The sequence below is a fragment of the Alligator sinensis genome, unplaced genomic scaffold (assembly GCF_000455745.1).
Source record: "Alligator sinensis unplaced genomic scaffold, ASM45574v1 scaffold1149_1, whole genome shotgun sequence".
In the NCBI taxonomy this organism is placed as follows: domain Eukaryota; kingdom Metazoa; phylum Chordata; order Crocodylia; family Alligatoridae; genus Alligator; species Alligator sinensis.
Window position 1 is genome coordinate 109,284 of NW_005843138.1, and position 13,362 is coordinate 122,645.

General features: G+C 37.1%; 1 protein-coding gene across 1 annotated transcript in view; it reads left to right on the plus strand.

Moving 5' to 3' along the window:
• The window catches only part of LOC102388489 (cadherin-7), a 111,703-nt gene that overhangs the window by 77,003 nt on the left and 21,338 nt on the right, over positions 1–13,362 (plus strand). The window contains exons 6-8 of the mRNA XM_006037542.2: positions 4,952–5,205; positions 8,970–9,106; positions 11,646–11,767. Of these exons, the coding sequence (XP_006037604.1) occupies positions 4,952–5,205; positions 8,970–9,106; positions 11,646–11,767 (513 nt within the window). The remainder of the gene's footprint in view (positions 1–4,951; positions 5,206–8,969; positions 9,107–11,645; positions 11,768–13,362) is intronic.

A 13,362-nucleotide genomic window follows, 5' to 3' on the forward strand; every position in this document is an offset into this window, starting at 1 on the left:
AGTGGCCCTTCTCTGGACCCTCTCCAGGTTATCCACATCCTTCTTGAAGTGCGGCGCCCAAAATTGCAAGCAGTATTCCAACTGCGGTCTGAGCGCCCGATAGAGGGGAAGTATCACCTCCTTGGTTCTGTTTGTCACACATCTGCTGATGCACAATAAAGTGCCATTAGCTTTCCTGATGACTTCGTCACACTGACGACTCATGTTCATCTTGGAGTCCACTAGGACTTCAAGATCCCTTTCCGCTTCTGTGCCACCCAGCAGGTCATTTCCTAGGCTGTAGGTATGCTGGACATTTTTCCTCCCTAGGTGTAGCACTTTGCATTTCTCCTTGTTGAATTGCATTCTGTTGTTTTCTGCCCATATGTCCAACCTGTCCAGGTCTGCTTGTAGTTGTTCCCTGCACTTCAGCATGTCCACTTCCCCCCACAGTTTTGTGTCATCTGCAAACTTGGACAGAGTACACTTCACTCCCTCGTCCAAGTTGCTAATGAAGACATTGAAGAGTATCGGTCCCAGGACCGAGCCCTGCGGGACCCCACTGCCCACACCCTTCCAGGTCGATACTGACCCAACCACTACAACTCTCTGGGTACGACCCTCTAGCCAATTCGCCACCCACCAGACCGTGCAGTCATCCAAGTCACAGCCTCTTAACTTTTCACCAGTATGGTGTGGGATACTGTATCGAAGGCCTTTCTGAAGTCTAAGTAAACGACGTCAACCCCTACTCCTGTGTCCAGGTGTTTTGTTCTGTCTTAGTTCTGAAAGAGTCAGTAGTAGTACTTCTAGTATTAGGTATAAGGCCAGCATTGAATAGTGACACCAAGATGATGAAAGGATGTCTCTGCTCCAGTCTAACTAGACCAGACAAACAACAGAAGTCTCCCCACATAATAGCAATCATTGGACAGATGGGAAACTGAGAACAGAGAAATTAAGTGATTTATCCAAGGTTAACTGGGAGGATTGTGAAAGCTCCAAACCAAAGCTCCACCAAATACTTAAAACAAAAGACTTTCTATTGTGAGAATGTTCATTGAAGTCTGGGTGGAAATGCATACGGTAAAACAAATTTTTTATCCCTATTGTGGATAAATTTAGACAGTGAATTTGAAAAGCTGTTCCCATAGTTTTCTGATCACTGTTTTACTATCTATGCAATCACCAATTGTATTTCTTCAGTTGTTGAGAAATTGCTGTTTTTTTTAAATATATGAATGCCTTGGCTCATTGTTCACATTGTTTTTCCTGCCAAGGCCATTTGATTATACTTTAATAAAAGAATCAAGTAGTAATGGTTTTGAAGAGTGCCCCCCAACATTTAATCAAGGTAACATGTTCATCTCACAAATAATTTTTAATCAGAGTCCACTATTTCTGTAATTTTATACACGTTTAATAATAAAGTGATTAAAAAAGTAGACCTGTTTATTTCTGTTATATTGTTATGTTGAAAATATACTATTTCAAGGTGCTTTCTTCTAAAGTAGGCAGGATACACCAGATCAACAACACAGATTGTGGTATGAGTATGTTCTGAATTTGGAACATTTCATGATTTCTTTTTTCCTATAAAGCTACTATTTAATCTGTTGCCTTCTTCAGAGGTCTGGGTCCTTATTTGGCAAAGTACTTAAGCCCGTCATATTTAACTTAAATAATGTGAGGTATCCCATCTTTATGTTGTAATGGTCTAATGTAAGTCCGTGGAAATCTGGCTTCCATACAATCGCTTTAAGCATGGATTTAGGTTGTATTTAAAATGCACAAGTTTAAATATTTTACATTAAACTTGCAATAATGTACATTTTTAAATATTTTAATTTTTTTTTCTGTTTGAGCTGTGGGTCAAGTGTCAGAAGCTGGCAGGACCCTGGAAAGGTTGGCATCATGAAGAACTACAATTCTAGACAGGCATTAGTTGTCTTCTAGTCTCAACATTTCTCTTCCACAAATGTATTCAAAGCTAACAATTATTATAGTATTTATTGTATTTTTATATTTTTTAAAATGTTTGTTTACTATGTTTTTTAATATGGGCTTGCTCTTGAAAGGTGATGAATATAATTGATTTACAATTTTCCAGGGGAACAACTGATTATTATACACATCCGAAGCATTCCAGAACATGAGTTCTATTGAAACTTCTGGGCAGGAACTTTCCTTATTTCATGGAATGTCATCTGTTGGTCAGCCCAAGGACAAAGCTGCCAAGGGACAGTCATGGAACTAGCTGCTAAGCATCAAGATTATTTTTTTATTTATTTTAGTCCTTCAAATGATTTGTTTTACAAGTTTTCCTTCTGGGGGGGTGGGGGGGAGAGGGGAGAAAATATGAATTCTTGACTAATTCCAAGTAGAAACAACATTTTTTTTTTTCAAAGGAGGCAAATGCCTTTTTTCTGTTCAATTTTTAGGTTGAACATTCAATGGAAGATGCTTAGTGGCCTTTGGTCCCACTGATTTTTTTTAGATGAAAGTCTCCAGCATCTTAGAGGTGCATAGTGCCTTGCAGGATTCACAATCCACAAGAAAAATTTATGAGCAGAATTTTCTTTAAAATGTGTTATTAATTTTGGGACAGATTGGAACAGAAGTGTAATGTATGTTGCCAAAAACAGATATTTTTAAATTGTAGAGTATTTGATTAGCAAGGATCCCAAAGTAATTGTTATTAGCATTGAATGTCGCATGACCACATTACCCTCATAAACAGGCTTGTAGAACATATATAAATAGTATTTACTTTGTGGCTAAGTAATCAAGTATAATGAAGTACCTCCCTTTTTATGAATATGTATTTTACTTACCATTTACTGTTTAGCATTAAATCCTGTAGTACTTCTGTATTATTCTATATTGTATATTACTGTCAAAACACAGGATGTCCATCTCTGCCATAAGCAGAAGAAAATGGAAAAAAGTACATTGCAAATTGTTACAAGTGAAAATTGTTGATTCAAATAACTTGTATCTGATTGGCAAATCTGAGGCCTTTGAAGTCATTAACAAGTTCTAATTTAAATCATCAACATAGTGGCATTAATACTCGTACAAGTTAGTATTAGAATCAGACTTTTTTTTTACACATGACATGTCCTGGTTTGAATTATACTTTATAGCATTTATTTGTGGGTACATTTTCCATTAAAACAGACTTCCTTCTGAACTTCTTTTCCTTATGCACTGTGGTGGAATAAATAACTCTGCTGTAAAACAGTAGTTGTGTTGGGCAGTACTATCCTACAATGAAGTTAATTAGTTTACTCTGGCCTAATAGCACTGCTTGTGTACATGGTAACATTTTACTGCAGAACTGATTAGGCAACTCCACAGTAAGTGTCTCGTATAGATTCACCCAATAATCATTTAAATATACACAATGTTAACTGCTTTGCTGGTGGTCATTTTAGCAGAAACATCTAGGTTCTTTGTTTATTTTTAAATCCATAATTGCCACTGTCCCCCACCTACCTGCCTGAGCTGTACCTCTATGGTACCTATACCTTTATATAATTTGGTTATGTGGCAGTTTAGTTATGGACAGCTGCATCATATTAAAACATGAAAAATAGGGACAGGACACATCCAACTGAAAGCAATGTGCCCATATATTGAATGGGTGCTGTCCTATTAATGGGATTATTCACTTTTAAATCTAGCTTTAAAAATGTCTATATTCTAATTTACATAAAGCTACCATAGAGTTTCTTGTCTGCCATATGAGAGTGCTGAAAATCCAGAGCCCTGCCTGCGGAATTTTTGTCCAGTTTGCCTCAGAGTACACAAAACACGTAATATATTTATTCTCAACAAACCCCTTCCTCCATCCTCTCCATGACTGCCTTCAGAATTAAATTTCCTTCAGTTGTATGGCACTTGTATTAGAAAATGAGAAGAATCTTTGTGCTTTTGCAGGCTTGTTGTTCTCTTTGTAACCCTGATGCTCAGCATATGATATCAATTGCTTTATTGCCCTATTTCCATAATAGCTTTCAGTTATCTTATCACCATACAAAATATTACCCACAGCGTCCTACACTACACAGGAGCCATGCTTACAATTACTTTGTAGCTCCTGGATGTTTTGTGCACCTTATACCATTGTGAATTCAAACAGAGGTTGTGATACAGAATAACTGTACTTTTTTCTATAATAAAAATATAAAAAGAGTCCAGTTATATTTCAAAATAAGATCAAAAGAACTGGTTTTATGCCAATGCTAGCAGTGCTCAGAATAACTATCTGGAAGTTAAATCTTGGGTTTTATCCCTGATTCAACAATACATTTCTAATTTTAAACATTTGCATATCCATAATCAAAGAAGTAGTGTACCTCAACATGAATTTTACAGAAGTTAAGTTCTTCTTTAACATAATAGGGGCATTTTTGTTTCTTTAGGTTTATTCACATTAATTAAAATTGATTAAATTTGGACAAAACACCCATTGACTTCAATTGGAGCAGAGTTAGGTCATGCTGAATACTCTTGAAATTCCCATTCATACAAGATAGTGTGCTTAATTTATTCTAAAAAGTATGCATTACGTCATTGTGCTTAAACATTTGCTTTTCACTGTATCCTCTTGCCCCATTTTGGTTAAGCAGCACATTACTTCTCTGCAATTTTTCCCATTTCACTTGACATTTGCACATTTTATGTACTAAATGAATGCACATATAACAAAATACATTTAGTATCTTATTGCCTGCCTTAAAAGCCTGCCTTAAAATCAATTAAAGTATTATGGATTGGACTAAGAAAGATACTGAAAATAACATTCTGAGAAAGCTAAAAATTAGCGTATGCTGTGATGTCAGTCAAAAATGCTCCCTGGATACTAGTGCTAGAGTTCTTTATATACTCACTGGCAGTTGTAAGTGAAACATTTTTTTCTGAACTATTTAATTTTTAATTAAATTTCCAAATAACTTTCTCTTTATAGGAGCTGGATTTTGAAGCAAAGACAAGCTATACCCTGAGGATAGAAGCAGCAAATATGCACATTGACACTCGGTTTCTAAGCCTGGGACCTTTTAGTGATATGACAACGGTGAAGATAATTGTAGAGGATGTGGATGAGCCCCCAGTTTTTACCTCAAGATTATATTCCATGGTGGTGTCTGAAGCAGCAAAGGTTGGCACCATCATTGGAACAGTAGCAGCCCATGACCCAGATGCCTCAAACAGTCCTGTCAGGTATTTCTAACGTTTGGTTGCTTGTTTGCCCTTTGATTTAAGGCTTTTCATGTTATTGCAGGATTTATTCATTTACACTAGGAGGAATTAGTTGGCCTTTTCACTCTCAGCATGAGCCTGTGCTGTTCTAAAAGTAGTCTTATTTGGACTTTTGAATTCTGTTCTTGTAGCACTGATTAAATTATTTCACTTCCCCTCTCTCTCAAAATTAGAAGGGTTATTTTCAGGATTCCAAACCAAAAATCACCTGATTGTCCCTGGTCAGTATTCTGTGGAGTTTGGGAAGAATCCATTATTATCTACAAACTGTAGCTTATGTCCCAATTAAATCAATTTTGCTGAATCTATTACAAACAACCTATATACAAAAGAGAAGTGATGCATATCCTGAATGCACTGTGGATGTGTATGTTGTACACATTTCTATCCATAAACATTTCAAACTGCTAAATTTGCTTAGCAAATTATGCCATTATAGTTATTTGCTTGAAGGATGTGCACTTGATTGTGTGCACTTTTTCAGCTTTATCGTTTGGCTGCTGCAACAATATAATTATTAATTATGTATTGTACGTAGACATTTCACTTTTTGTATAATTACTAGGCAAAAAAATATCTGATTATAACATGATGATTGTAAATATAAGATGTGTGATTTCCAAACAGTTTAGGAGCATAGGGTTTTCAACCTGAGTCATTTGAAATTCCCAGTACCCTTAGAAAGACTAACCAAGAAAAACCTTATATGTAAGCCTCACAAAAATAATAAATGATTAATTTTTACACAGCTCTTTGAATATTATAAGTCTGAAACTTGGAGTTGACAGTCCATGGACAGTCTTAAGTATGTTCCTATATGACCATGAACTCCCCAGGTAACAAAGAAGTGGACAGGGTCAGGAAATGTAACTGGTTTTATGTGGCTGGAAAAGGCCCAACAGGATGATAAAGATAAATATTATGATTTTTCTAAATGGAGAGGAAAGGATAGCTGAAGTACATTGACTTTGCAGATTATACTGGTCCCACTAGGGACAAATATCTTCAATCACCATAGGAAAAGACGTGGCCATATGTCCCTCCTGCAGGGGAGGGAATGAAAAATCTGTCTCAGGCTTCCCCTTTCTCCGTGGGTGTGTGTGTTAAAAATCTGCCATTCTATCATAATATAGTGCTTAGGCTCCAAGTATAGGAAGCCACATATAGAATGTGAATTTTATGCTCAGGTTTTTAATGAGGAGAAAGAGTCAGAAGTCAAACATTGTCACAAAAGTTAAAATATAGGTAGGTAACATTCTAAGGCAAGGTGCTAATAGTAGACATGGAGGGTATAAAGGAAAGTTTTACAGAGTATCTCAGAAATACTGAGTACACAGAGATCCATTGCAAAAGGGCGTTATTTTTCAACTGAAAGTTATTATCAAGTATTATTACTGTTATAATTATTCACAAATGGAAGGAAACTGCATAGAGATAGTTCTAATTAAGTACTTCAACTTTTCAGGTTATATCTAATTTTAATTTCATTTATTACAAGTATTTTTTAGTGTCTCATAGTTCCACAATTTATAATGCAGCAACCTTAAGTTTTTAAAATACACGCATCTCGCTTAAAGAGGTGATGTACATATTCTCTCTCTATTTCAATATATATTAACAACAGGTTCAAAATAGCTGCTCCCTGTCATTATGAACAGCTATTAGATGGATAGGTTGGCATGCGTTTACTTGTGAAATTTGTCTTCACTGAATTCCCTTTTTTCCATGGCACTGTGTTCTGGCACTGATGTTAGCATCTGGCATGTGAAAACTAGTTTTAACAGAACTGCATGGGGTAGTGTTAGTTCCAATTTTATGCACACATTCAGTCCTGAACATTGTCCTGTTCCCTGAATAAAGGTAAGGGCCAGGTTCTTGGCACTATGGTCTTTTGCACCATACCCCAGTATCACAAAGCAGCCTTAAAAACTAGTTAATTGGCACTTCGCAGATTTCCATTATTGAGGGACATTAAAAAATTATAGAGGAACCAGACTGGGTAATTGGAGGAAATACCAAAGGTGTGTCTAGCCCCTTGCAGTCCCTCCTGCCATAATCATTGTGAGGGCTACTGGCAGGTAAAGCAATTTATAGCCATCCTGAATCTTTTCTATTTTGCATCAGAGACCAAACTCATCTGGGATTAGGAGTGCATTAAAAAGGCATACCTAGCTTTTCTAGATTTCCTTAGGGAATTTAGAGTTTATTTTAACACTATGGGTACGTCCAGATGAGCGCGCACATGCAATTTGCAGTGCCTCAGAGATGTTTGAGGTGCTGCAAACTGCACACGGCACACATTCACCCATTTGCCACACTGCTAATTTGTAGCAGGTGGCAAAATTTGACACCAGGAGATTCCGGTGTCAAAAAAAGCTGCACAAAAAAAAAAAATGGCATGGCGCACATGGCAGCAACAGAGCCTGGCTCTGCCAGAGCTGCCAGAAACAGAGCCTGGCTGTTCAGAGCTGTACTCTGCCTGCTGACCAGGCTCTGAGTGGCCAGATTGGCACTGGTGGCCTTGAAGGCCCCCAGAACCCCAGGTAAGGCTGCTAGGGCCAGCCCAGGTGCTGACCCCAGCCTCCCCTACCTCATCCAACCAATTTGTTGCGCTTTGGAGTACATGTGCACAGGCATGCCTTGGGACAAAAAGCAGCAGCATGAATATGTGCTGCTGCTTTTTGTGCCACGGGAAACGTGCACCCCTGCACATACACACTCCTCTGGACATGCCTTATGTGTTCAAATAAGAAAAACTGGATAACACTGATATTGATTAAATATCTGAATTGTTGAAATTCAGGAAATATTGCACTTATAAGCCCAGACATTTCTAAAACCTCAAACTCAACAAAAATAGAGGATGTGGCAAGGAAATAAATGGTTCTCTCTCAAGGAATTGAGACTTATTGAGGTTGAGTACTAAATACACTAAAGGGTAGGCAACTGCTTAATCTGTAGAAGTAAAAGTGGCAGAATCTGGCATATTATTTAATCATTTGTCAAGAAGGTATCATTAGTAAATCCAAAGATACCTAAATCCCTTTCCCTTCTTCTCAATAAACCCATGGATCTTCCTTCTTATTGTTTTCTATTCTAATAAACAGATTCCTTCATTGTAAAGGCAGTTTGGAGGTAACAGCTATGGGCCAATGATGTGAACCTGTGTTTATCTTATGACAGGAAAGCACGGGGAGCTGACAGTGGTGACATGTAATCCCCTGACCTATTCTAAATTTCTTCTGCCATCTCCTGTAGTATAGGGTAATACAGGGGCCATTCTCTAGCAATAGCAAGTTCTCTGCCAGGTCTGCTGGGAACTGCATGAAGTAGATTCAGCCATATGGGAGGCTTCCAACTTTGTTTCACATTGGGTTGGGTGCAGAACCGTACTACTCCATGAATAAATGGATAGGTGCCTTAAGGCAAAAAATAAGAGGAAGAAAGGAAAGGGAAATACATGTAATTTTACTTAAGAGGGCAGTATGAAATGTAGGAACAAAACCAGCTACTGTCAACACAGTTTATTTGATAATTTTAAGAGGCTAAACATGCATTTTTTTCTCTGTACACCTTAGAGAAACTTGACTAATAAAAAAAAAGAAAAGAAAAACCCCAAAGGAGGGAACAACCAAAGTTCTTTCTCTCTAATGAGAAATCAATGAAATGTTTTTAAAAACTGTAATTGAACATAAATCAAAAGTTTTCTTTCATCTTTCACCTAGGTACTCAATAGATCGAAACACTGACCTGGAGAGATATTTCAATATCGATGCCAACAGTGGAGTCATTACAACTGCCAAGTCTTTGGATAGAGAATCTAATGCTGTTCATAACATCACTGTCTTGGCTATGGAGAGTCGTAAGTTACAATTTAAAGTTTTATAAACAATATGAGCATAAAGCATCAGATTTAAGTATAAGAACTGGTCATCTGCATTGACAATTAATTGACTGGCCTTCCTAGAGATAATCAAGTGAGGATTCGTTATAAATAAAGCATATATGTAAAAGGACTAACTCTCTCTTTGGCTTGTGTCTTGTGTAGTTATGTAAGCTTATGAAAAGTCAGTATAAAAGGTGTGAAAAGCATTACATTTGGAAGGAGAGCCAAATTAAGGAGTTTAGTGTTGAAAAATGGTATGGGGCTATGGAGGGCATGACACAGCTTTGGGTGGTATCATGACACCACTGACAGATGGCAACTACTGGTTGTTTCTGAAAGTTTTAACAAGTTTGGAGAGGGGAATATCTTCCTGGTTCACGCCCCTAACATTTGAGTACTGTTTTGTACCATACTTATATATTCACTTTTTACAGATGTGACTCTGTAAGATACAAAACACTGAAGAATCAGGCTTCCTGAGTTCATGTACTAGTTAAATGTTTGAAAATGTCATTTAAATGTTGCAGAAGTAAAGCATTTTCTACAGCAACTACATTTTTTGAGTGATACATTTCTGCTATTGCATTCAGAATATAGATGTGATAGTAAAGAATTTCCCGATTCAATTGTCACTCCTTATTGCTACTATGCTGATTTATGGCAATACATCTCTTCTCAGTTCTTTGACTTGCTATTTTAAGAAATTGTTGCATACTGGTTTCAGTGATATTCATTTTATGTTCAACCTGAAAGATAACATTTGTGACTTAATATCCCTATAAATTTATCTTTTACTCTCAGGGCCAGGTTTTTGGCCCAGCAGGCAAAAAAAAACAACCCCAAAACACTCTACAATGAAACCAATGATTGCAAAAGAAGCAAAAGTGCCTTGTAAAATCCTCAAGATGTTTGAATTTATGGTTGGAGCCATGTTGGTCCCTGGCTCATCAGAGACTGGGAAGATTGCTTACATTTTCCTTATCACCTGTGAACGAAAAGTCTGCACCTTGGAGTCTACTTTTATTTTACATTATAATTAATTAAAATTATTATTAATGGAGTGACTCTCACTTCTCAGAATCTGAAAGCCTAAGTAACAACAGAAAGCAAAAATTCCGTTGAAAAACATACAGACCTAGGTAACAATAGAAAGCAAAAATTCCGTTGAAAAACATACAGAAATATCCAGTTCTATGCCATTGTTTTATCTACTCAGCTTCATCACAAATATCATTATAAGTTGTAACTTTCTGTAGCAAATAATGTAATCCCACGCATGCTTGAGCCAGCCTAAAAACTGATATTTATATCAAAATAGCTGTATTACATATTGTAGGCCTGTCTGCTTAGGCCACCAAATTTCAGCTATATAGGATTTAATGCTGATCTTGACCCCTAATCCCATTGTAGGCAAGTATTTTATCCCCTCAGCAGGTTTATGGTAACTCTGTAATGCCCCTTTCTCAGCAGATTAAGTTTTTCTGGTTTAACACCTGTAAAAAGATCTAAACTGTACAAAACTGCTTCACCAGTGAATATGCTAAAGCGGGTGAGGATAGTCAGCATTGCAACAATCCATGATTGCTACAGTTTGGGGATGTAATTCAGGTCTGCAAGGAATCGCACCATATTTATGTGAGAGGATCCTAATTTTTTTTGTGTGTCTTAACTACAAGAGTATTACACCTTGCACATCTCTGCTCTAGTGGGTTCCACTGTACCTTTGAGATTCATTAAGTCAGTGATTCATAACCATGGCACCCTGCGGGACTGCTTAACATACCCCAGGGTACTCTTTCTTTTAAAGGTGCTGCAAGGTGCCATTAGCACTGTTGGGTGTGCAAACATATATACATACTTCACAAGATAAACCCAGAGATTTCAATAGGAATTCATAGTGCTGAACATAGTCTGACCTGCTGTAATTTTTCTGAGTTCTTTGCAACAGAAGAATTGCTCTATTATTTTTCTGTAGTCCAAAAATGAAGGAAAACTAAGAGCTGACATTTTTAAGGGTCTCTTGAGTATGACGAGGAGTGTTTTGAGTCTACAAGAGGTTGTAAACGACTGAATTAGGTAGACAGATGCTTTATTCTTGGGGTCTGTCATGGTTCTCTAGGAGTCTGAACAGCATCATTTCCTGAGGAGAATTAATTGAATAAACTTATATTTTACCCATTCTTACCATAATCTATCCTAGGTGAATAGTCTTTTGCTGTTCTGATGTGAATCCACAGGCAGTAGTATTATATTACTCATTCTCATCCCTTCAGCTATGTTTTGCTGCTATGGTACTACAACTTTGGCTTAAATAAAGCAAAACTGTCAGTGAATTTATAGCAGAATTCTCATTGTTTTGATCAGGGACAGAAATTTAGCCTGGATTTATTTCTCATTGTGTTTCTGTTGTAATTGGTTTTGATTACTTTGTGCAAAGGGAAAATGCAAATACAAAGTGCATTGACCAAAAAAAAACGACCTGTAATGAGCTCTGCTTGTTTGTTTTTCTGAACAGAGAATCCAGCACAGATTGGAAGAGGTTATGTGGCTATCACTATCCTTGACATTAATGACAATGCTCCTGAGTTTGCCATGGAGTATGAGACCACTGTCTGTGAAAACGCTCAACCTGGCCAGGTGCTGATTGATATTTCTAGTGTTTATTCCTATCAGCTTTGCAGTAATTTCTTTTAAAAGCTTGAAAACGTTAAGATAGTTTTTTTGTTGAATATTTGTTTCTGCTACACATCATAGTATCACTTTTTTCTGCAATGAGATGATTATATTCTAAGATCTCTAGCATACTCGTTGCAAAAAGTGGAAGTACAAATTAGAGATGAAAAGTAACATAAGATTACTAATGTCTACAGGTTTCTTTACACAGGCAAATTAAACATTATGTCATGAATGCCTGGAAATGGTACAAGTGATAGGCAAGCATAATTATCAGTTATTTCACTAAGATTAGAATATTCCATACTTCCTGGAATTAAAAATCTTTTATTATCCCTAAAACTACTAACTGGCTGTTGTGTCTTCAGATGGGTTGAGAAAAAAATGGTTTTGGATCACTTTATCTCATGTAAATTATTCCTGTAAAAGAAATGATGTGGCTTTGCCCTCACAAGACTTACTTTTTGGAGGTCCTGACTCCCTTTGTTTCTATTGACTTCAGCATTTTTCTTCAGTGGGCATCTCTACATAAGACATTACGTTACCTTAGCAATGAGCTACGGTGACGTAGCTTGTCAATACAGTGAAGTAGCATCGGTAGGCACAAACTGTGACACGAGTGCTACATCGCTGTAGTGATGAACAACATCACCATAGCTCATCACTACGGCGACGTAGCATTTAAAAATAACCAGGCACTGCTGGGACTGTGTAGTACTGGTGGGTAGTGTACCAATGTGAGGCAGGGGCACATGTAGATGCACCTAGTTTCTCTGAAAATTTGTCATACAAAATTATCTTCCTGTTACTTCATAAAAGAACATAAAGCATCCCTTAACTCCTTGCACTTTCCCACCAGGGAACTGCTGGAGTTTTCACTCATGAAATTCACAGATCTGATGTGTTCCCATGGCACTACTGAACTCCTACCTCAGTGCTTGCTCCCAAGTCTCACCCTTTCGCCCCTTCCATGGCAGAAATCACTGATCTACTTCTTCAAACAGCAGGGTTTAAAACAGCAACAGATAGTGTGATGAACATGATTAACAGCTTGTGCTGAAAGGCAACTAAGAAACTGAATAACAGGACCATTGAACACAGTCAGAATAGAGTTGGACTGGATAAAACGCTTAATGTTGTTTCTGCTTTAACCATTGCTGTTGGTCTTTAGATACATATAACCATTACACTTCCAAATTATAAATAAGAAATAAATTAGCTTATTCTATTTGGTATAGTTTAGAATAATATTTCAGAATTTTTTTCAGAAATAAAAATATTTTTAAAGTTTAAAAAATGATATTAATATCAGATTAATATGCAGTGGGCATATCTATACATTCATTAATGCACTTTAGGTAATGCACATTAAATCTAGTACCTATGGGTGCCTATACATGTGTAGCAAGGCTGCCCTGATGCTCAGGAATTCCATTTGATTAATGAAGTATGCTAGAGTGTTACAATTGGTGCACTCCAGAAGCTTCATAGATTCATAGATGTTAGGGTTGGAAGGGACCTCAATAGATCATCGAGTCTGACCCCCTGCATAGGCAGGA